The 23,553-nt window shown below is 33.3% G+C and overlaps 2 protein-coding genes and 1 long non-coding RNA gene across 8 annotated transcripts in view; 1 reads left to right on the top strand and 2 right to left on the bottom strand.

Moving 5' to 3' along the window:
* LOC117794192 (solute carrier family 41 member 2) overlaps nucleotides 1-23,553 on the bottom strand; it is a 42,364-nt gene that overhangs the window by 5,264 nt on the left and 13,547 nt on the right. For 2 of the 3 annotated variants that reach the window (XM_034634711.1, XM_034634712.1), the window contains exon 3: nucleotides 456-811. In XM_034634711.1, coding sequence (XP_034490602.1) covers nucleotides 456-811 — 356 coding nt within the window. Of the gene's footprint in view, nucleotides 1-455; nucleotides 812-3,393; nucleotides 4,426-23,553 lie in introns of those variants that run through there. The other variant, XM_034634710.1, reaches the window with a different exon arrangement.
* LOC117794199 lies at nucleotides 4,518-15,789 on the bottom strand. Of its 4 annotated transcripts, none has more exons than XR_004618382.1 (2): nucleotides 15,224-15,789; nucleotides 4,518-4,664 (listed from the first exon to the last, which is right to left on the bottom strand). It is a non-coding gene; the product is annotated as an uncharacterized LOC117794199 (long non-coding RNA). The 4 variants fall into 4 exon arrangements; XR_004618385.1 differs by having other exon boundaries at nucleotides 4,518-4,745; XR_004618383.1 differs by having other exon boundaries at nucleotides 15,261-15,788.
* LOC117794190 (protein ovarian tumor locus) overlaps nucleotides 16,241-23,553 on the top strand; it is a 31,451-nt gene continuing 24,138 nt past the window's right edge. Inside the window, exon 1 of the mRNA XM_034634704.1 lies at nucleotides 16,241-16,960. The gene's annotated coding sequence lies outside the window, so the exon portion shown is untranslated. The remainder of the gene's footprint in view (nucleotides 16,961-23,553) is intronic.

A 23,553-nucleotide genomic window follows, 5' to 3' on the forward strand; every position in this document is an offset into this window, starting at 1 on the left:
GATTTCTTTAGAGATGCGTTTGCATTTTTGATCATTACTCGAGAAAGTACAACCGATTTTTAAAAGCTTTGCGCTTCTTGATATTTATACACAATTTTAAATTTATATAACTAGTTTTGAATTAAGAAAATTATGTTTATTACAAATATTCACGATTTTTGACTTCAAACCAGACTTAAGCTGATATTTATATAAACGAATTAATAAGACTTCATTTAAGATATTAATCATGGAAATCGATGAAGAGCCGGCTGAGTTATTCTCGAGTAATGATTAAAAAAGGAAGCTTACTTTAAAAAAAAGATTTTAAAATACCAGATTTAAGAAAGGGGTTTTTTTTTTTTATCTATTTATCGACCAATACTTTCAATAAGTAGATTTGTTAACGTATGCATTTTGGCTGTTGCCAAGTGTAGTAGTTTGAGTGAATTGATAAATTGATTGGATTACATTACCTCGACGCGCCCAAGTACAATGCCAGCTCCAATGGTTCCAATGCCAGCCAGAAAGAAAGGTATGGACACCTGGAGTAATATTGTTGTCCATTTCTCCTGCTTGATGCCCGGACGATTGAGTGCCAACTTTTCCTCGGAGCTGCCATTGATGCCCGCAATGCTGCATGCATCTGCTGCGAGAGCGCCGGGTCCGCCGCTGCCTCCATGACCGCCCCCACCTCCACCGCCGCCACTGCCACCGCCACCGCCCGCCGCCCCAGGATCCGGTTCGGAGGATGCTATGGACGTCGTGATGATTGAGCTTAGTGAACCAGTTGTTGAATGTGGAAGCCCGGACAACTTCTCATTGTCGGGGTCTGTGCAGTACAGTGATTAGAATGGTGTAACAAATAGAGGTAGAAAAAAGGGGAGAAAGAGAGAAAAAAAAGTGATCCAGTTAGTAAGGCATTGCTATCTACAGTTGTAATCGAGTATATCAGACTAAATAAAAATAAATATATATAAATGTGTGCTTGTGTGTGTGCTTGTGTGTGTGCTTGTGTGTGTGCGTGAGTGTGTCGCATGCAACTACTAAAGTCAAGAGCATTGTGTAATTAGCAAGACAATTAATTAACATCACTATAAATAACGAGTATTACTTATGAGCACCCCTTCAAAAGGCGGGGTAAGAATAAAATATGTATTTGTGTTGTTGTTGTCTGTTTGACTGACTGACTGTCAGTTGTTGATGCTGTTGTTGTTGCCGTTACGTTACGTTTTTTTTTTTTTTTGTCCAGTGGCCTAAGCACGTTTTCAGCTGCCAAATTGATTTAACATTTTGTTTTTGTGTCTGATTCTAATTTTGTTGTGCCAAGTTAATAAATTACAAATCGTTCGTCCATAAAAAAACAACAACAACAACAATACAAAGAGTAAGCAATAATTAATAAATATTTAATATGATTATCTTCCATAATAAACATGCATAATATTTGCGATTGTGCAATTATAAAATAAGGTAACCATAATAAGTGTCTGTCGCAATTTTTAATTAATGCGCTCTCTTGAAAATCGTACGGAATAACTTGTACAATGTGTGGGCTTATCATTGTTGCAATACTTGTCACTGTTAACGTTTTAATGGTTTTTCGATTTTTGTGTTTCTATATGGAATATAGGCAAAATGTCATGAGAAGTATAAAGAGAATGTTATATTGGTAATATTAACTGGAGAGCATTCATATTTTCTAAAGATTTGTTAAGACTGTAGCTTTATTAATGACCTGTGCAAATAAAAAAGGTTTTCTTGCAATTTTTCTTATGAACAATCAAGATTTAGCAACATCCGTGTTTGTTCAATCGTATATACCAGGACAAGCCGACCAGAAAAAAAAGGATACAAAAATTAACAAAGAGAACAGAATATATGACATTCGAACGCATTCAAAGTGAAAAAAACGTATGCCAAAACATTTTTGAATTTTGACAAAAGACGAAACTTATAGCTATTGATTAGCTGTTGATGTTGATTTTCGGCAATGGTTCGTTTTTAAATAAAATTACAAAAAAACAAGGCATTCGCATGCGACTCAAAACTGAAGTCGTTCTCGCGGCTCACAGTTAAAACACTGATTACTGCGAAACCTGAGGAAATATTTTAATTCGATTAATTTATGAATGTTATGCATTGATGCATCTTAAAAATGTCTTTTATTTGATTCGAAAATATTATGTAGTTTATTTTTTATTTTGCTTTAATCACTATCGCACGCGACACGTCGCTTGCCACATTTTGTTCCACCATGTTTTTGTTTACTTCGTATGTTTTATATTTTAACTTTTTTAGTCCCTAAGAAGCTTTATTACTAGAATTAAAGTGTACTCTTTGCATTTTCATTACCATTTTGTTTCTAGAAGAAAGATTTCGTTAAAAAATCATTATAATACAAACACTCCGTTTTGGAAGTCAAATTTTGGCAAAACAGGCAAAAATATAGAAAAACTTAATTTATTTAAAGGTGCTGTCGGTATGCTCAAATTAATGAACTAATTCATTTGTAACTTGAAAATGTTTCTGCAATTAAATTTCACAAGATGTGAGTTTTTTTTATTTGTTTTATCAATTTTAAGTTATTGGCTGCGGTTGACATTTCTGTAGAATTCGGAAAGTATTTAAATTTGACTTTGTCAATTTAAGAAACACCTTGGGTATCTTCTCATTAGCATTATACGCATTTGTATCCATCATTCGTTAATAATTATTCTATTTCATTTGTCGAAATAGGCTGAAAATTACGTTTATTTTGTTTTGACCAAACGTGCACAGGTTTGATAAATTTAAGAACTTATAAGAAAGCATAAATTTAAAATAGGAAAAGTTCATATTTTTTCCCTCTGAAACAAATCAAAAACCAAATCAGGAACCCCAAGTGTTATCAATCTAGCACTTATAATTGAATTATAGCCTTGATAGGGAAATCGTAATAATTCAAACTGATTTATTTTCTATTATGTTCGTTAGTAATGTCTTGGTCCCGACCCTTGAGACTTATAAGTATGTGTTCTGTAATGATTACGAATAGCTTAATTTGAGTTCTGCAAGACTTAAATTTTCAATATAAAGTTAAAAAGTTGGCATAAAGATAAGAAAGGTAGAGACACAAAAGAATGGAAAATAAAAAGATAGCGAGAAATAGAAAAATAGAGAGTGAAAGATTGATATATGTATATACATTTAATAAGAGCAAGATTGGAATAAGAAATCAACGGGGCAACAGTTTTTAGCACTAATATCGCAGCAGCATATCGTTATCGTTATCACTATTTGTATTGATATCAGATAATTAGTTACAAACTGAGGTGATGGTAACTGGTCTATCTATTAGTATATATTTAGTGCTAATGATGCTGCTGCTGTTAAATAATTGCTGCCTCAATTGTCTGTTGTTGTCACACTCACCGTTTCCATTGAAGATGGTAAATAACTTGTATTTATCATCCACAGCCGCATCTAACGGTGTCGTTGTGGTCATTGTTGATAATTGTTGTTGGTATATTGGTGGCGTGGAGTATAATGAGGACGTTGATGATGTGTTATTGTTGTTATTGGTATTGGTGTTGTTGTTGTTGTTGTTATTGTTGTTGTTGATCGAATGTATATTGATGGTTGTGGACGATGGCGGCAGCACACCATCATCTGCCCCAATATCGGCGGCTTCATTGTGGGCGGCATAGGAGGAAAGTCGTCGCACATTCAGCGGTGAGAGCGAAGATTTCTGTCGCTGCTTCAGCTCATTTGGTATGGATGGACTGGGATTGTGGGATTGTGTGTTGCCTGTGTTTTGGATGGTGTGGTCTGTGTGGTCAGTATTGCTTGCTGTTGGGTTCTGCGGTTCGTTTGTCTGCGACATTTTTGCATTAGTTCGGTTTTTGTGTCAGCGTGTTTGTGTGGGCGAGTTTGTTTTGGAATGACTTTAAGCGTGCCCAGCAGCTAAAGTTTAAGCCAATTATGCAACTGTGTGTTTGATGTGAGTATTCTCAGTTGCACAATGGAAATTCATTAAGTTAACTACAATTGAAACTAAACACTTGCTAAAAAAATAATTTTTTTGTTAAACAGTTGCAACTTATAAAGGTGCAATAATATATTATGTATATTTGCGTATATCTATTAAGGTTTTTCTTTTATTTTTTTTACTTAGTTATGCCCCATTAATGTTTTGGCATAGTTTGCAAGTGCAAAGGTTTCTTTTAATTTAAGGTTCTCAGAGTTGGAACTATCACTGAACAGAATCGAAAATCGAAATATCACACAAAAATTGATTGACTTCCTTGCAAATTTTAATAAATTAAGTTAGATGTAAGTGAGTTATAGTTTAAATACTTCTTTTAAGTTATTAAGAAAATGCGTGAAGAATATAAATTGAAAAAAAATGTTTTTGAAAGAGCCAGAATTATTTGGATTACATTGTATGTGTGTTGTCGGGTGCGTGTGTGTGTGTGTGTGTGAGTGTGTTGTCGGGTGTGTGTGTGTGAGTGTGTTGTCGGGTGTGTGTGTATTGTCGGGTGTGTGTGTGTGATGTGTGTGTGTGTGTGTATAGTATAGTGTAATAAGTCCTGTGTCCAGTTCGTTGTTTTGTGTCCTGTTCTTCGAGGCGGGTGGGGGATGGCGGGTTGAGTTGTTTGAGGAGCAGAGAGGACAGAGCTTTAGTCACCGGACCGTTGATATGGCTGCAAGCAACAACATAACGTACATATTGTTGATCTTCTTGTTGTATTTGTGTTTGTATTTGAAAGTTATAGAATTCTTAACTAAAATTGAGACACTTCCGTTTATCAATGGAAATCAATGCAAAAATCAAAATACATATGATTGAAAAATATTGTTGAGCACCCATTCATTACACGAACCAGGAGTTCCTAAAAAGGTTGAGTTCGAAAAACAAATAAATGTATATACCTCATACATAGTATATACCATACAAACATACTATCTATATCCCAGAATTTTAAATATATAAAAGTAGTACATATTAATAAGGGAAAAGCAATTAAAAAATTATTAAAATAAAGAGTCCCCTGCAGATTGATCCAGTAACAGCATTATACAATTATAGGTTATAGGTTTTTCCAGTTTTGTGTCATTGCTGCAGACTTAAGTAGGAACCAAGATATTTATTATTTCTACATTAGGCTTGAAAATCAACCGAATTGTGAGAAAAGTCTCTTAAGCATCTAACGGTAAAACTTTTGACTTGAATTCTGCACTGCAGAAGCATCCTGCACTTCCGTCTTTCGAAAATTGTTTCTCTTTTATAACATACTTAATACTTGTATGTATGAATGTCTGTTACCATCTGGTTATTTGATTTCTTTTATTTATTGACTTATATATGTATATTTTATTTTATTTATCTTCAGTTTTTGATTGGAAGTAGGGACCTGTTTTCATTCAAGCGGGTTTACCAGCCCACGCATTTTGCATTTGCATTAATGAAAACATTTAGCAGCGCATTGAAAAGCAACCAGTTTCGGCCATCCAAAAACTGTGCTAAAAAGAAAAACCTGCAGCTGCAATAGCCAAGCCAAATGAACAATCTTGCAGCCAGCGAGCCAAAAGACCATCTGCGTCAATTCGACTGCAACTAATCCTACAAATTGAAACGACAAAACACTATTGCCAAGCAATGGCAATTCAGCGTGTGTCGATTTCAAGTTTATGGACTTTTGACAAGTTATATGATTAGATTTCGGAGCCCCAACAATCATTGTTAAGACTGTTGTTGCGACAACAAAGTCTGCTATTTATAGCATCAAGTCAGCTGGTCAGCAAATCTTTCAACTTATCAAGGTAATCGGTAACTCGGTCACACGACATACGAGCATCGCAAATCCACGGTAGTAAATAAGTAATAATTAAATCCATCCTTCAACGCAGAATAAAAGACGCAAAGGAGATTAAAAGGATCGCTCCTAAATATCATATTTGATAGCGATTATAAACATTATTTTAAAATCTTCATAGCTCAATAGACAAGTTGTAAAAATCTTGGAGAGTCACTTAGAAGACTGAGATTTCATTTATATTTCATAGACCAATAATAAATTATCTCATATTCGAGTTATATTTTAAAAAAGCACGTGTAAAAGTACTACTCTTTCAAAATAGTAAAATATATTCTTATCAGTGTATGGCTTATTTCTAATCGCTTTATTTATGGTAAAAAAAAAAACACTTTAGCTTAATTTCTATGGAAAGTGTCGACATGTGCGAATTCTTTCAATAATAATATTAATGCACTTCAGATTGTTAAACGTTTCCTCAAACTATAGGCACATAAAGTAAACAACAACTCGGAAGAAGTACTGATAGAGACGGTCATTAGTCATTCCCCTGTGTATGGAGTGCCGAAATTAGTTAAAAAAAAAAACCCGTGGAAAAACCTACAACCGCGTAACAGCTTGAATGAAATCACCTACAAAAAATCCATAAGTTAGGCAATAAGATGTCGAATAACATAATTTGATTGAGATTCTATTTAACTCGGCATGCAATTAATCGAAATCGTAACTGTCGAATAAATAAAAATCTTTAAAAAAAATAGAAAATTTTTGTAAAATACATCAATATACCATATATCTCATGATCCCATGATCGTTAATATAATATTGAAATATTTTGATTTAAGTGCGTGAGTCGCCCCATCTACAGCTAAAATCTTTTCGCTCTTCTTATCTCTCAAGCAACTGACATTGGCAACATTGAAGTGACACGTTACATTCAGTCAGTCAGTCCATTCACTGTACTTTGAAGTGCTTGTGACAGAATTTAGTTTCATTTTTTCTGATATCTGTGATAACAATTGCCTCAAAGATCAAGTAGTCGCTGTTATTGTTATTGTATTTTTCGTATAATCATTTATTTTTATTTGTTTGCTGAATACAATTTTATTTGTAGACTGGCTCAAGCATTACGAATAAGCCGCATCAATCGGACTAGTCATTTGTTAAAGACAGCTGAAACGACAACAATTTAACTAATAATGACAACTTTAATGTTGTCACGTTCAAGTTCAAAGTCAGAGAATAGTCAACACGTTAAGCGTTATGCGGGGGAGCAACTCACACTTGCTAGTGACAAATTGAAAAATTGAGAAACAGACTCACAGTCAAACTGTATTACGAGTAATTTAAATAAATGTCGTTGGCCAGCCGGGTTTTTTACTATTGCCTTTTACTGTTGCTATTGCTAAATGTTGCTCTCTTAATTGTCACATAATTAAGTTGATTTAGATTCGATTTTCAATGCGGAACTTTTCGACGATGACCAAATAAATTGTGTAATTTTTTGCTTTTAAATTAAGCGAGCTTTTACACACAACTGCAGCTCATTCATCGTCAACGCTGCAGTGTCTCCTATAAATTCGCGTATTTATATGTAGCTCATTTAGTCATAACTCAAAAAAGAGAATTATTAGAAAAAAAAACTTGTTTAAAGTTTTAATTTATTGCCACCTTGCAGTAAAAACAAGAATTTCATTTGACCTGCTCTTGAAAAGTATAAAAGTTCTGAAAATGTATTTAAGAATATTTCTGTATCATGAACTCTTACTTTTTTGAAGTCTTGAAGTAAATAAGGGATATGTGTGTGTACTAGTGATGTAAATCCAAACTGAACATCAAATTGAAAATTAGGTTTTAAACATCGCCATTAAAAAAAGCAATTTTTTATTCATCAGAAAAATTATACAAATTTATCGATTTTCAATACCAGTTTTCAAAAGTAAAATAATATTTTTTAATTTTTGGGCATATTTATGGATATTACTTATATGCAACTTTTAGGACTTAGTAAAATCTCAGCTTCGTTTTTATTGCCTTTGCAAAAAAAAATTAGAAATTTCAAAGAGAAAGAGTTATTATAGACCTTCGCTCAACTGAAAGTCAACATTCGATTTGAAATAGCCGCCATGTCGTCTAAAATATTGGCCAATGTCATGGAAAATACTAAAAAAAAAAAAGAGTGCATTTTGCTATCATAGCTATGGGTGTTCATTTACGCGATATCCATCTCAAATATTAGCTGAAACAAATCTCCTTGAACCCCACTAAATAAATTTCCAAACGGGAAAAAATTTTTAGTTTTAACTGTTTTTTTTTTTTCAAAATCACTTGGGTCAGTTCTAAATGACCTAACCTGTAACACTTGTATGCTAAATTGGGGAAAACATTGCTGTGGTGCTATTTGTATGTAGATATTGTATTTTATATTTATATAACTATAGGTAATAGAGGCCCTAAAAATTACTCTGGCTCCTAATGGATTTGTTATGCGTATTGTTAATTGCTGCCATTTGTTAAAATTGTCAATTTATTGCTTTATCTATTCGTTTGCTTGTTTTGTTGTTGTTGCCTATCTGTTTAATTGATTGCCTAAATATTAAAAGTTCTGCTGATGTTTTGTCGATTTTGATGTTTTGGGAAATTAATTTTAAATCGCAACTTTAATGATGTGATTGTAATTCTTTAATTGATATAAGTATTAACGATGTCTGTTACAAAAACTTGCAAAACTCATTAGCCACCCAAATAGTGATCTTTAATGGGTGCAGGGAATAAAAAAGGGAATAACGATTAAGTTAACTAGAAAAACACAATAACATGAAATTACTTATTATGATAAATATAAACAAATCTAAGATCGTATCAGGCACAGCATATAGTGATTAAACGAGTACTTAATAAACTATATGCACATTTGTGTTCGAGTATACGAATATATGAGTATACTTGTTTGTAATAAATTAATCGCACATTAGAACTCTTTTTTTTTGGCATATTAGATTTGAAATTGTTGAGATTTGATCACTTTCAGTACGTTAATTCATATCTTTTAACAACCTATAGAAATCAGTTGGTATTTGATATTTGTTTAGCACCTGCCTTTTTGATAAGATTACAAATAATCGCAAATGGTAAATGTGCAAACGCAGACTCAGATTGACGCAAAGGGATGGCAGGCAAAACACTCCCTGATAAGGCAAAGGAAATCATCGAAAGAAACAACAAAGATCGCAAAAATACAAGCAATTTGCTACTATTTCATCTTTTAAATTTATACTAACCAATTATTGCTATTTGTTTCTTTTGTTACCATTTCTTTGGAATGGAACCATTGGTACTCCTTATATGAAACTTTCACTACAAGGGTTGATACAAGGGCAAATAACAATAGTCAGCGAGTAAAAGTATTTTTTTTTTTTTTTTTTTTACCATATTTATCTTCCTTTAACGAGTATATAACACTTCACACTTGTTATTAGCTCAAGCCAATAGGCACTTTGAAAATATTCATGCCTCTTGCATAAACCCTCGCGTACCGCGTAAGCTCCCGATATAAAATGTAACAACTGTCGCCGCTTAATGGGCTGCACAATCCGGAGACCGGACTACGGGCTATCCCCAGGAAACTCGACGACATACTGTTGACGTTAATTTGCAAACCGTGAACAATATGTGCGCTGCCTGTTAATTTCTATTTATTTCTATTTATTGTGATTAAGTCGCCGGTGTCGTCTTGAGAACATCGCCACTATTAACACATTTGAACATATACATATATACCCATATATGTGTGTATATGTACATATATGTTTAAAGTTCCCAGGTTTTTAATTAAGCGATTTGGTTTGCATTCTCAACGTTTCAGTTATGTTCTGTGTCGACTTGTACTAATTTGTTACTTTGGTTTTTGAATTATCTTAAATTGCACAAATTAAACAAGTGAAAAAATGCACATAATGTTAATATTCTCAAGCAGTTTTGTACAAGTATATCAAATAATGACATTTACATTTAAATTACAAATAAAAAAAAAAACTTAATAAATAATCTGTCTTACATTTTTAAATTTTATAATAGTATTAGACTGTCAGTATTTTGAGTAAAGGGTCAAGTATTTGAAGTGCGTTAATTACGCATCTATCTAATGCATATATGGGACGAATCAACGAACGTGCGCTCAACTTAATCATTTAAATTTATTTATAGATATTTAGCCCGTTTTACTATCAGGCATCTCTGGTGATGCTGTTCACGAGTTGGGGATTAAAACGTGCGGCGAACATGTCGGCTACGTAACGCAGCATTTCATTGAGATAAACCTGCACATATGCAAATGAAAATATTGCAAACACGTGAAGCGGCAAAATGTGGCCATCTAGATTGCTCTCAGTTCTCTCAACTCTCAGTGGAGCAGTTGTTGCATATATAGAGGCCCCAACTAATTTGAATATGAATTACATTTGCATTTGCATTTTGATGTAAACGAACTTTTAATAAATCAAATCATCATAATTGTTAGCAAATAGCACCTATTGCCGCGAGAAGGAGCCACACAAGACTCTAGAGACTTGGACATTAGGAATAGGTATGACCGATATGCTAATAAGAAAAATATACAAATATCTCTATGTATATTTGCATACTTATGTACACACGAACATATATTATGTCTATATTATTCTTGACGCCTTCGACACAATAAACGTTTCTATTGAAATTTAAATATTATTATGTGGCTCGTCGTTTCTGTTTGCTTATTTAATTTTATTTCACTCAACTTTATTGAATTTTATTTGGCAACAAGTTTTTTGACAGATGCTTAGTTTATTTATTTATTATATGAACTTATTCGGGTAGATGTATTTTTATCTGAATATGTATGTGTGTCCATATAGGCAAGCCTTTGTTAAGGCGATTCCGATGACGCAGGTGGAACAGATTGATTATTGGCTCTTTGAGCTCAAAAATTTTAATTTACCTATTCAATTATATTAATTTATGAACCTACCAACATTTTAATGAAAGAGACGAGCTCAGACGAAAGAAATCGACAAAATAAAAATAATTAAATTGTATAAAATTTAATTGGTCAAAACAAACAATTATTTGGTAGTCACAATTCGACGTTAACTACGTCATCGGCCTGAGAAAAAATGTCATTTGCAACAAATGATTGAAATTTGATGAAACCGAAACTGGAACTGTAACAAAAGTCATTCAACTTGCGAAAAGTCAACAAAAAATAAATAAAATTAAATAAAATAAGACTGCATGCCTGTTATAGTACACAACTAAAACGACAATATATCGCTTGAGCTTAGGGCCATTAACTCATCAAAGCGTTTACTACTATGGCTTACTACCAAGACAGCTTAATCAAATTATGGTCAAGAGGGTGTGCGTGAGTGTGTGGCAACAGTGATCTCATATACAAATACAATATGAAGTTGACTTAACTCATCATATAAATATCGATACACAGCTAATGCTATAATTTATATAGTATACATGTATAAAAATATTAGCAGGTGCATTATTATCTAATCTAATCAGATCAAAGATCATGATGCAATCTTTCTATAAATCATCTACAAATGAAACTTTGCTCGTAGATACATCTTTGGACAGAAGTTCATAAAACGAGTAAAAGCATTTCCATAAAAGAAACGTAGAAATTTAATCAAGTTATAAGAATAGAAATTCAATCAAGTTATAAGAGTACGAAGATTACTCTTGACATCGTTTCGTATGATTTAGATAGGTTTCTATATATGAGCATATTTTTTTCTAGCGAATATCAATCCTTTTTTATCCATTATCCTTATTAGAATAATATAAATTGCCACCTTCTTGAATGGTTCTCATATAAATTGCTATTACTATTATTACTACTAGTTTAAGTGGACCAGGCAAAAGAGAAATGAATAATCCTAAACAAGTGCAGGTGATCTGGGAATTAAGAATATACAGCCGAGAATAAACGACAGACCCCAAAAGGGGTCTGGTCATATGGCAAAGCTGGGAGAGGGGATCAGCTCATTAACAACACGCAGCAGTTCAACAAAGAAAATATAATAATGAGAAATTGCACACAAAGCAAACAGCTGAGGTTTTGTTTTGTTTAGTTTTGCTGTGATGTGTTTTTGTTTTAGATGGCGAGGGGTAAAACAGTTCACTTAGCTAGGCTAATGACAATTCTAATGCCAAACCATATTTTGTAGGCTAATTTACACAGTAAGACTTGCAAACACCCTGTAGTCACGGATGCAACATTTGGTGCATTTGTAAAAAAACTGGCAATATTTATTGGTACATTGTATTAGTTTTGTTCTACATATATGGGCTAATCCTGCGATACGGACGTTACATTCGTACGTAAACTTGCACGTTTAAATTAACACAACTGGCGTGCACATTGATATATTTTCATGAAATTTTAGCAAAATGCAGTTCATTGGAAGTACTTTTGAGCTTATAGGTAGGTTAACTGTTTTGGAAGAAAAGTTGTGCATGCTTAAAGTTCCGTTACGCCCGTTACCAAAAATGGAAATCGACTTTGAGGTTTATGTGCATTTGCTAAATTTTTTTTAGCGAATTTTGCATGATAACAAAAAAAAAGTGCGAATACATAAAATAATGTGTAATATATGACCATATCAATCCAGCTGAGAAAATACAAATAAGTAGTCCCGCTAAAAAAAAAAAACGTAATTTTTGTCTGTTACGGACGTTAAAAATATTTATGGATTCAAATGTCTTTATAAACTTGTAACCAAGTTGGTTTTATTTTTGGATCGGACTACTATATCATATAGCTGCCATAGGAACCATACGTCGAAAATGAAGTTCTAGTATGAAAAAGTTTTTGATTTTTGAGATATCTTAGCCAAACTAATAGAATGTGCATATGGACTGGTATTATACATCGTGACCAAATTTGGTTCAAGTCCGTCCACTATATCATATAGCTGCCCTAGAGCCGCTCAGTCGAAAACTAAGTTTTAGTATGAAAAAATTTTTTGTTTCTTCAGATATCTTAACCAAACTGATAGAATATGCATTTAACTTGGTTTTGTACATCTTGACCGAAGTTCGTTCAAATCAGTCAACTATATCATATTGCTGTCATAGGACCGATCGGTCAAAAATCCAGTTTTAGTATAAACATTTTTTTTGTTTTTTAAAAGATCGCAACTAAACTGATAGAATATGCATTTAAGTTGATTTTGTACATTCTGACCAAATTTGGTTTAAGTCGATTTTATAAATCATATAGCTGCAAAAGGAATAATTGGTCGAAAATCAACCTCAGTACAGAGTACCTGGGTACAGGGTATCCTTTTGTCGAGCGTGCTCGACTGTAACCGCCCACTTGTTAACATAATATACTTAAACTTATACTTAATTGAACCAGCTGTCCGAGCTACTTTTATAGAATCATCATTGGCATAGCCAGAAATATTTTTTACAGGCGAGAAACAAAAAGCTGAGACCGTTAAAAAAAAAATCTTTAATTTATGAAATTTTTCGGGTTCTCGGCAACATGTAGTAATTGTAGGCCCAGATTCTGATTTTGCATTTGAAAATCTATTATAAACACAAAAAAAATGAGAAATTTCATGCGTTACACAATTAATATTTTTCAAAAAAATTTGTAATAAAGGTATTTTTTTTCTTCATAAGATTACAGTGCATAAAAAACTCTGTTTACAAAGCTAGTTTAGAAAACAAAATTATTTTAATAATAACATAATTAATATTAAATTAAGTTACAAGTAAAAAAAATGTTTGGCCTATGAATATCGCATTTTACTTAATTTTTATCCGTTACCACCCAATACTAAGAAATGAGACAAGTAAAAAAGATAGTTTCAAAATGTCTCCTTCTGCCCAGCAATCATATCATAGAAGTATAAAACGAAGGAGAAATGTGAAGCGAATAACAAGAATATCACAATTGATCATTCTGATATCTAGTAAAGACAAAACTCATACAACTCCATAACAATACCAAAGCAGCAGGGCCAACTCAAGCCATTGAAATTGTCCATAGAACTTGAGTAATTAGCAGGCGAGGCAATAACAGCTACGGACTACGACGGGTGGATTGGCTTGGGCGACCCCAACGATTCACCGATTATGGTTATGGTTATGCATAAGATAAGGCAACCCCCCTGCAAACTACTCGACTCGAATGCAATTTGGCCGTGAAAACGAAATGCCAGCAACATAAATTAATTATTATTATTTGTATATTGTATTGTTTTTCGCTTTTTTTATTTTTTATTTATATCTTGGCAAATTAATATTAACTATGCATTAATTAAAAGTTTTATTTTTTCCTTTGGCGTTGCCTTGCCTTTTGTTTCATTTGGCCTGTGTTTGGGTCTGGGTTGGGGCTTATTTTGTTTTTGGCTTGGATGGTTTTGTTTCACTTTGATTTTAATTTGTATACTCTAAAGGGCAGGGCTCGTCTACCAAAAAAAGCGGTGCGAATGTTAAGGTTGCATTTAAAAATTGTATAATTAATAAATTATTGTTAGCAACAATGAAATGTTTGTAGTAGTACCCAGTGAACTGTATTATGTTAAGTGTTACCACGGGGCATTTTAATTGCTTTTTTTTATGTACTTGTATATATTTCTTATTGTATTTTTATTTATTGCATACGAAATGACTGCGGCTTCGTTTTTTTCTTTCTTCACAGTTGCATTTATTTATATAAGTTAAGAATTGCCTTTTTTATGTTTTTACAAGTTCAAGTTGCAATTTTAAGGTCAAATACAGCAATGAAGTTGAGCTTAAAGCTGTGAACTGACTGTAAGCCCCGAAGATCGTCCGCAAAAAAATAAATAAATTATCAAGACAGATCGATAGAATGTTGTTATTAACTAATGTTAATGGCATTTAATTCCATACATCCATAATTAATAACACTCAGAGTTGAATAAGCGATCTTAGAAGAATGGTGAACTATGGAAAAACTACAACGATTTAGAAATTCGCATAATCTACTCAAATTACTTGGGCCAAGGTCGACAACAAGACGTCTAAGAGGTAAAGGAGAAGAAAAGCTTATTGTATTTTAAAGATACTAAGCGCCTAGCACTCGATTAATGTGCTTAGCTATTTATTTAATTAGTCTCCTAAGTAGTTTATTAAATATTCTCATTCTTTTGTTTATATATAACTGGCAACACATGTGGCCTGTTTTTAATAACCTGGTTGCGAGTGTAAAGTTGTAACTTTATTTCATATTGCCAATTATGCGTTAAGTGTGCTATTTTCCATTGATTTCCGCCTGTCTTTCTACTGCCAGCCGCTAGCCAAGTAACTGGCAGAGTCTGTAACAGTTTTAACTGTTGTTTCAGTGCTTAAATTTGCTATTTTATTTTAGTATTAAGTATTATTTCTTTTCTTTAGCTCGTTACTTATTACTTTCTTACTTTTGTTAAAGCAACTTTACGCTCACTTCGCACTCACTTTGAACTTTTCGTGGGCGCTATTTAAATTTTACGAAAACTTAACACAATTTCGGCACTTAATTAATTAATTTTTTTTTTTTTTTAAATTAAATTGTATTTATTTTCTTTTGAGCACAAACAAAAACAATAAAAAACACAATTATACTGTCAGTATAATAACTGGTGACAAAAGAGTTTGCCTTGTGGATTTTGTATAAGGGGGTTCTGTAATTTTTGTTTTTCGTTTTTTTTGTTTTTGGTTTCGGTATTTATTTTTTTTAATCTTTTTCTCTCTCTCTCTCTCTCTGTCGACGTTGTCTGCACCGTACGCCGGGATATCGTACACTGAATGTCCAAAGACGGCAAACAGTTGTTATTATAACGCGTCAAAGCGTTTCATTTAGCGTCGCAGCGACGCCGACGCCAACGGCGGCAGCGATTTTAGCGACCGGTGAGCGGACGCGTTGAGTACCGTCGATCTGGTCGAATCAATAAGCCAAACGACAGACTAAACCTCCGACTGCCGCCGTCGTAGCTGGCTAAAACTTCGAGCCACCCAGCCAGAGGCACTTGGACTTCGAGGCAGTGGCATTGGCTGTTGATAAGCTACCCAAAACTTGCTCTCAACATTGTCGAGAGCAGCGTCGGCAGCGATGGCGGCAACCCGATAACGCAGTCGTTGTTGTTGGCATCACTGCTCACAACTTGTTATCAATAGAAATCAAGTTCAGTTGATGATAGCCGAAACCAAAGGCAAAGCCAAAGCCAAAACCAAAGCCAAAGCCAAAGAAATCAACAACGATACAATTGACAAGATCAATGAATGAAAATGCTGCCAACGTAAGCGGCAGCGGCAGCGTCAACGCAACGTCGACGTCATGGAGCTTCGTGTGCACCGTTAGAACGAACGTTGACGCTCTATCGATTCGGTAACGTTCGGTTAACTTACTTTGACAATCATCATTTTTGACAGTTAGTTGGCTCATTACTCATAATTAATTGTCAGTTTTAGTTTGGCAGCACATGCGGCGTATGAGTGATGCTACAAATTTACTACCACTGGACGCCGTTTAATAACTCGTACAAATCGACGATAAATAATAACTGAATTTCGTCAATACCTCTCTCTCTCTTTCACTCTCTGTCGTAATCTGTTACAAATTATTGTAACTAATAATGAGGGCATTTCAAGAGCTTAACTCATAAGTATAATCCGACACGATCCACACATTAGGGCAAAGTAACAACACAATTAAAGATTATTTATTATATTTCTAAGACTACACGTAAATACTAAGTTTAACAGTTGCTAATTTAAATCTAAAGATGCTTTATAATTGTTCTTTTTATTTCTGTGCATTATGATGAAACCTCATTTGAAATTTTGGAATGTGAGAAAACACGAAAAGCATTTTAGATTTTAGGTCACAAAATGACGTACTACTGCGACGCACTCTATGCCCTCAGCAATTGAATGAAGCATATTGTTATAAACAATCTATAGAGATCCGAGAGTACATTAACAAAGCATACAATGAATACTACAACAATCAACATGTTCGTTGCCAAAAAAAAAAAAAAATTGATTTTAGACAAAAACTGGTTTGCTCGCATCCGGATAATTGATACAAAACGCGTAGGTCAAAAAACACTAACGATTTGACCATTTCTCTAGCCATCTCGCTTGCGCCTTGTAAGCCCCGCGGCTTTAATTAATAAGTGAGTAAACTTTTTTATTTAAATATATTTTAAGTTTTTTTTCATTTTGTTTTTTTTTTTTGCGCTGGAAGACATCAACAGAATGGATTGGGTGCAGGATGTAGCGTTAAGTAGTTATGAGTTTGTTGTATCATTCATATTTCATTTGATTTTACTTGCTGTCGATGCTAATTGCAAAACAAGAGTGGGCGCTTGGAGCTGGTGGGATTTGGCGGGAATTGGGGATTGGAGGGAGTCACTTATCGAAATTGTGAAGTGCCGCAAAGACAACAAGAATAGCTATAAATAAATTACTTTAAATAAATGGAATAACAATAAAGTAATCAATAAGATCAACACAAACAAGTGACTAAACAATTTGTGTGTAGTTATTTGCAACCTAAAAAAAACGAATAATGGTGTTCAAATTGATGTTAACACTTCACATATGTTACATTAGGGGTTAATTTCAGTCATTTACTTGTGATCGATTAGTAATCAGAGCCTGCTGCAATACATGATCACTTTTTATTAAATCTGCTTAAAAGTTTTTAAAAATATTACAGTCAACACTCGTGGGTAACAACTAGTATCAGATATCGCACTATTTGTACGATGCATTGTAATTGTATGACTATGAAAATATTCAGCAGCAGGTCTCCCATTCACTCTGCTTTCAATTATAATGCTATCTGTCACGATTATAATTACAAAGTTGTGAAATTTATTAAACAATTTTTTTTATTACAAATTTAAATTTATCTGCATAAAGTTTCAAATGGGTGAACCCAAACTTGTGCTAGTAAAGTTGGAATCCCATTTATAAATTTAATCGAAAACAAATAATACTGGTTACAAGTTACACTAGGCAACAGCCAAAAAATTACAAGAACCAAACCCACTTTTATGGATAGATTTGGGGCCCGAAAAACATTTTTTATTGTGAGATTTTTTTTTTATTTTTTAAAAATCTGGCCTTTTTTGGAATCTTTTTTAGAGGAGCGCCCACATTTAACATCATTACTCGAGAATGACAAAACCGATTTTCAAAAGCTTAATTTTTTCGAAATCTAATGAATATATCTATAATTCATTAATACAAAGTTTAAGATTTAAACCAGTAGTTTAAGAGACATAAATTTTCGAATAAAGAAAATTATGATTTTTTGTTTAGCTTTTTTTCGATTTTTTTTTGTTTAAAATTCTAGGAAAAGTCAAAACAAATTTATTACATTTTATTTTCTATTTTATTTACATAGCTGCATTAATTACGCGTCGTTTAAGTTATGATTCATTTAAATCTATGAAAAGACGGCTAAGTAATTAGCATATAAACATTAAAACAAATTTTACGCAAAGGTTGATTTTCGACTGATCGGTTCCATGGAGCATATATGTTATAGTGATTCAATTCCAAGCAAATTTGGACACGCAATACGAGGTTTATAATTTGTAAGTTGGGTACAGATAACTTAAAAAACAAAAAAGATTTTCATACTAAAGGTTGCCTATCGACCGTTCGTATCGATCGTTCCTATGGCAGATATACGATATGGTGGTCCGATTTCCGATTTTTCATACTAAAACTTGATTTTCTACTGCTCGGCTCTATGGCAGCTTTATGATATAGTGGACAGATTTGAACCAAAATTGGTGAAGATGTAAAGGACAATATAGAATTTGTTTGTGAGTTTGGTTGAAAATACCTTAAAAAATAAAAAACCACTTTATACTTAAGTTGGACTTTCGAATGATCGTTCCTATGGCAGCTATATTGAAAAGGCATCCAATTTGAACCAAATTCGGTAGGGATATATAACACATTACCAGATACACAACCAGCGAAATTGGATGTGATATATCTTAAGAAACAGCAGAAGTTTTCATACTATAGGCTGATTCTTAACCGACCTCTCCTATGACAGCTATATGATATAATGGATCGATTTGAACCAAATATGTAAAATAACAACAAATTGATATTGTGTGAGATTGGTTAAGACATCTAAAAAATCACAAAAAAATTTCATACTTAAGGTCACGTTGCTCCACAAGGAAGTCATCAAAGTCGACAAAAACATGCCTAGACACAAAATAATATTATATCGCCTCCATCGTCTCTCCATAGATTTTAATGAATTATATCTTAAACGACGCGTAATTAATGCAGCTATGCAAATAAAATAGAAAATAGAAAAAAAAAACCATAATTCAAAAATTGATGTCTCTTAAGCTACTAGTTTAAATCTTCAACTTTTGTATTAATGAATTATAGATATATTAATTAGCTTTCAGAAAAGGAAAGCTTTTGAGAATCGGTTATGCTATTCTCGAGTAATGATGACAAATGTGGGTGCACCTCTGAAAAAAAAAAATAAATCATAATCAAATTTTAAAAAATTAAAAAAAAAAAACTTCTCCATAAAAAAAATGGTTTTTCTTCATATGGGGCCCCACATTTATCCAAAAAAGTGGGTTTGGTTCTTGTAATAGCCAAAAAGTTCAAATTTGTTGCCTAGTGTTATTTGTTGAACTAATCACACGATATTCTTCATTGCGCGGTATAAGATCGTATGGATGATTCGGTTTTAAACATATTGAATTAAAATGCATCAATACGTATTTTATGGAGATTTTAACCAATAATTAAAGGACAAATTAGAGTTTTAAATCATTAATATTATATCATAGAGAGTCGAATTTGATATAATAATATTTATTTGCAGGTGAGGCACACTCTACTTATAATAATCACGCATATTGATAGATAAACACACGTATGTATGACTCAGATACTTATAGGAAGTACTATCTGAGCATTGACATTCGCTATAGCGAAAATACCTCGATGAGGGGACTTTTCGTGCCATCGATAATTATGATACGAGATCTGTCAGGTACTCTTATGTACTTTCTTAATAACCAGGGCCCAAACGAACAAAGGCGGAATAGTTGGGAAATGCACAAAAGCAACTTGCGTGTATTTATATTGACGCTTATCAGATGAAACGACGACTGTTTAGTTGGGTCTCATAGTTGAACAGGGACAGAAGCCTTTGGGGCGGGGACTTACACGTTGTACGTTTTATTCAGTACGTGTTGGAGTGGGCGGTGATGGAGGTGGCAATTTTTAAGTGAATTACTTGAACGAATTGCATTTTATTTACTCGTATTTGTTTATCGTCAGACAATTGACAAACTGACGAGATCGTCATACCGAAACGAGGGAGGAAAAGAGGGCAGGCATTCAATCAAATTGTTGGATAATGTTCAATCAATTGACGCCGCCGTCGCCGCTGCCGCCGATGATGCTTTGATCCAGCGTCAATCCAATGTGTCTATCAACGATCAATTGTAATGTTTTTGTTGTTTGTTTGGGGTTTGCCATGCAAATGCCAATAGTTAGACCCCTCCTCCACACCCAAATCAGCCCTCTTTCTCGTTCAAGTGCAAATTGCATTGCACGACCATTGATCAAAACCTTAAACTTGAACTTGCAACCGCGCAATCGGTTCAATTTAAAGCCAAGTGGTTCCGATCCGCTACCTATACTTTTATATACACAGAATAATCGGATCTTATGCACACGCTATACATCAAATTAGCAGGTGAAATTGCCATATGAATTATTACAACGTTGTCGTTGATGCCGCCACCTTCTCCACAAGGCAGTTAATCACATGTAATGCACTTAATTGTACTTTGGGAAACCTAACAATTAAAATATGTATGCTGGCAAGCTGGTGTGAAGTCCATTCAGACTTCAGGATCATCGACCAAAGCCACATTATTTAACGGGCCCTTTCCACTCGAGTTGAAGTGCCAATCAACGTCGCGCCTGTCACTTTTCATTGACAATCTAATCGGTTAGCCGGCAGCTAATATTGATTGCACATGTCCGCAGTTTTATTTAAAACGATTGATTTGTTTTATCAAATCTCTATCTATCTATACAGTTAGTCAAGTAATGGCTTTGACAAAATACAAAATTCAAATATTTTACTTTAAAAAACACCTTAACCCAAATGGATCTCAATGTTTACTTTTTTACTTGTTCTAAAAACCATAAACAACTCTAGTAATTATGTAATCATATTTCCATATTAGCTGTATATATTGCTAGTCGCCTTTCGCACCCTTCGTGCTGCCAGAATGAATGTGTCAGAATGTATACAAATGACTTTAGCCTATTTCCACGACAGCACATTTGGCACATTCGACGCCATTGTCATCATTCGGTCCGAATGTGGACTTTATTTCAGTGCAAAATCCGGATTATCATTTTCGCTCATTTTTTGCCATTCGCCCCGGCGAATTTCAGTATTTTTTTTTTATCGAACACGTGATGATTATCGATACACTCGTGGAAAAAAAGCAATTAACACCTTAACCAGCTGTTTTGTTTAATAAAAACGGTAAGCATTAAATTTGCGCCAATTATAATATCAAAATAGATATTGAAATGTTGTCAGCTTTTTATATCTTAAAAAAAATAAAAAGTATTTTCTTACAACAACATGGCTTTCGACCGAACGTTCAGATGGCAGCTATATGATATAATGGGCCGATTTGAACCTATTTTGGTCATGATATATAAGTCCGACTTAAATGCATTATCTTTCAGATTGGTTTAGATATCTTAAAAAACAAAAAAGTTTTTCGTACTAAAACGTGATTATCGACCAATCGAAAATGTATACATTCATTCATACATTCCAAACCCCTCAACAAAAATGTGTGTATCATAAACCAAACGACGCGAAACTTACAACATGTTAAAAATAAATAAAAATCGTTGTTGGGTTTTTGTGCAGGGGGTAATTTCATGCTTTGTCATATACATAATATTATTTAATATACATACTATTTCGTGTATAAAGGATATGTCATCATGTCTATATCAGTGATGTCCAAAAGTAGGCCACAAAATACCTTTTCTATCACTTTCACAAGATTTGGCGTCGAATGTGCCAAATGTGCTGTCATGGAAATAGGCTTAAGTCGTTTGTATACATTCTGACAAAATTGTGTTCAAATCGGTTCACTATATCATATAGCTACCATAGGAACAATCGGTCGAAAATCACGTTTTAGTATGAAAAACTTTTTATATTTGAGATATCTCAATCTGACAGAATATGCATTAAAGTTAGTCTTTATGCAATTATAGCTGTCATTGGAACAATCAGTCGAATACTTAAAATTCGGCGTGCCGAAAGGCTTCTAAATGCCTAAGAACATGGTATTCTGCTACGATATAATTGCGAAATGATTTTTAAATTTGTAGTAAGCATATTAAAAACTTTCTTTTAAAGTATCAATGTCAGAAGCATATAGAAAATTCAAAAATTTCTTATATCTTCCAAAGAAAACCTCTTTACGAGGTAAAAGTCTAGTGACGAAAATCATTTCATGCCCAAAAATTTCTGATATACAATTTTGAGATGCACAATATTCAATTTAATATAAATTTAAGACAAAAATAAATAAATTACCAAAAAAAAAATTAAGATTTTGAGATGCCTACTGTCTTAACTATCTCGCGAACCTTAAATCAGCGGTCTGATAATACGTGGTCATAGCATTTTGTTACGTTTTTTTCCTACTGTATCGGTTTGAGGGACACATGTAAGGTGTACGACAAAAACCGACATGCAACCACGTTTGAATTCACTAAACAAATTTTTGACAGTCGCCAACGAAGGAAAAGAGTCACCGTATACAGCATCCAAACGCTCTTTGATTTAGCTGTGCGATTTTCCTTCAAAAACAAAAATTGGATCACCGATCGATATTACTCTTTTTATATTTTTTTAAAATCCGCAAATATGTTTTCTTTCATGCGCTGTCAAAACCAAATTAAGAGTCGGAATCGGCTGAAATTTTGACAGTGCCCGTCTGAAAGAATCAACTACACGATAGTAAATGTCTCAGACTGCTCACGTACTTAATTAACATATATCGCTTCATTACCGAAAAATGGTCGCATATAACAAAAACCAAATTTTACAGAATACAGAAGAAAACTACCGAATAAAGCTAAATTTTTTTATGCTAATTACGATATACTATGAAGATAAATATATGTGAATTATTGAGATTTTAAATTTCTATTTTAAAAAATTTAAAATTTTACCCTTTGCATCAAACTCTATAAAAGCCTAACTGAATATATCAACATACAAAAAACAAAAACCGTAGCATTGCAAACGTTTCGGATTTCGGTTCTTGAAAAAAATATTTATTTCAGTTACGGTTTCGAAACTAAAAATTAATCGGTTAGTTTCGGTTAACGGTTTTGGTATTATTTCCTAATTTTGCGGAAAACGTTAAAGAGAGGATCAAAACCAAAAAGAGATATTGACCGAAACAGATACTAAATCTTAAATTCGTTTTAGTTTAATTTCCTGATTAAGCCAAACACGCTGCAACTTTGTCATGTTTATAATAAAAATGCTTGTTGCGAGAAGCATAAAATATTGCTTAATGTCATTATCGTGGTTTTATCAGCCTGGTCAAGTGCTATAAATGCGTTTATCATAGCATTTATGGGAGTGGTTGTTCCTAGAATAGTCTTAAAGTGTCAACATGATTACTCAGGCCAAAAAAAAAAC

This window comes from Drosophila innubila, chromosome X (assembly GCF_004354385.1).
Source record: "Drosophila innubila isolate TH190305 chromosome X, UK_Dinn_1.0, whole genome shotgun sequence".
NCBI lineage: Eukaryota > Metazoa > Arthropoda > Insecta > Diptera > Drosophilidae > Drosophila > Drosophila innubila.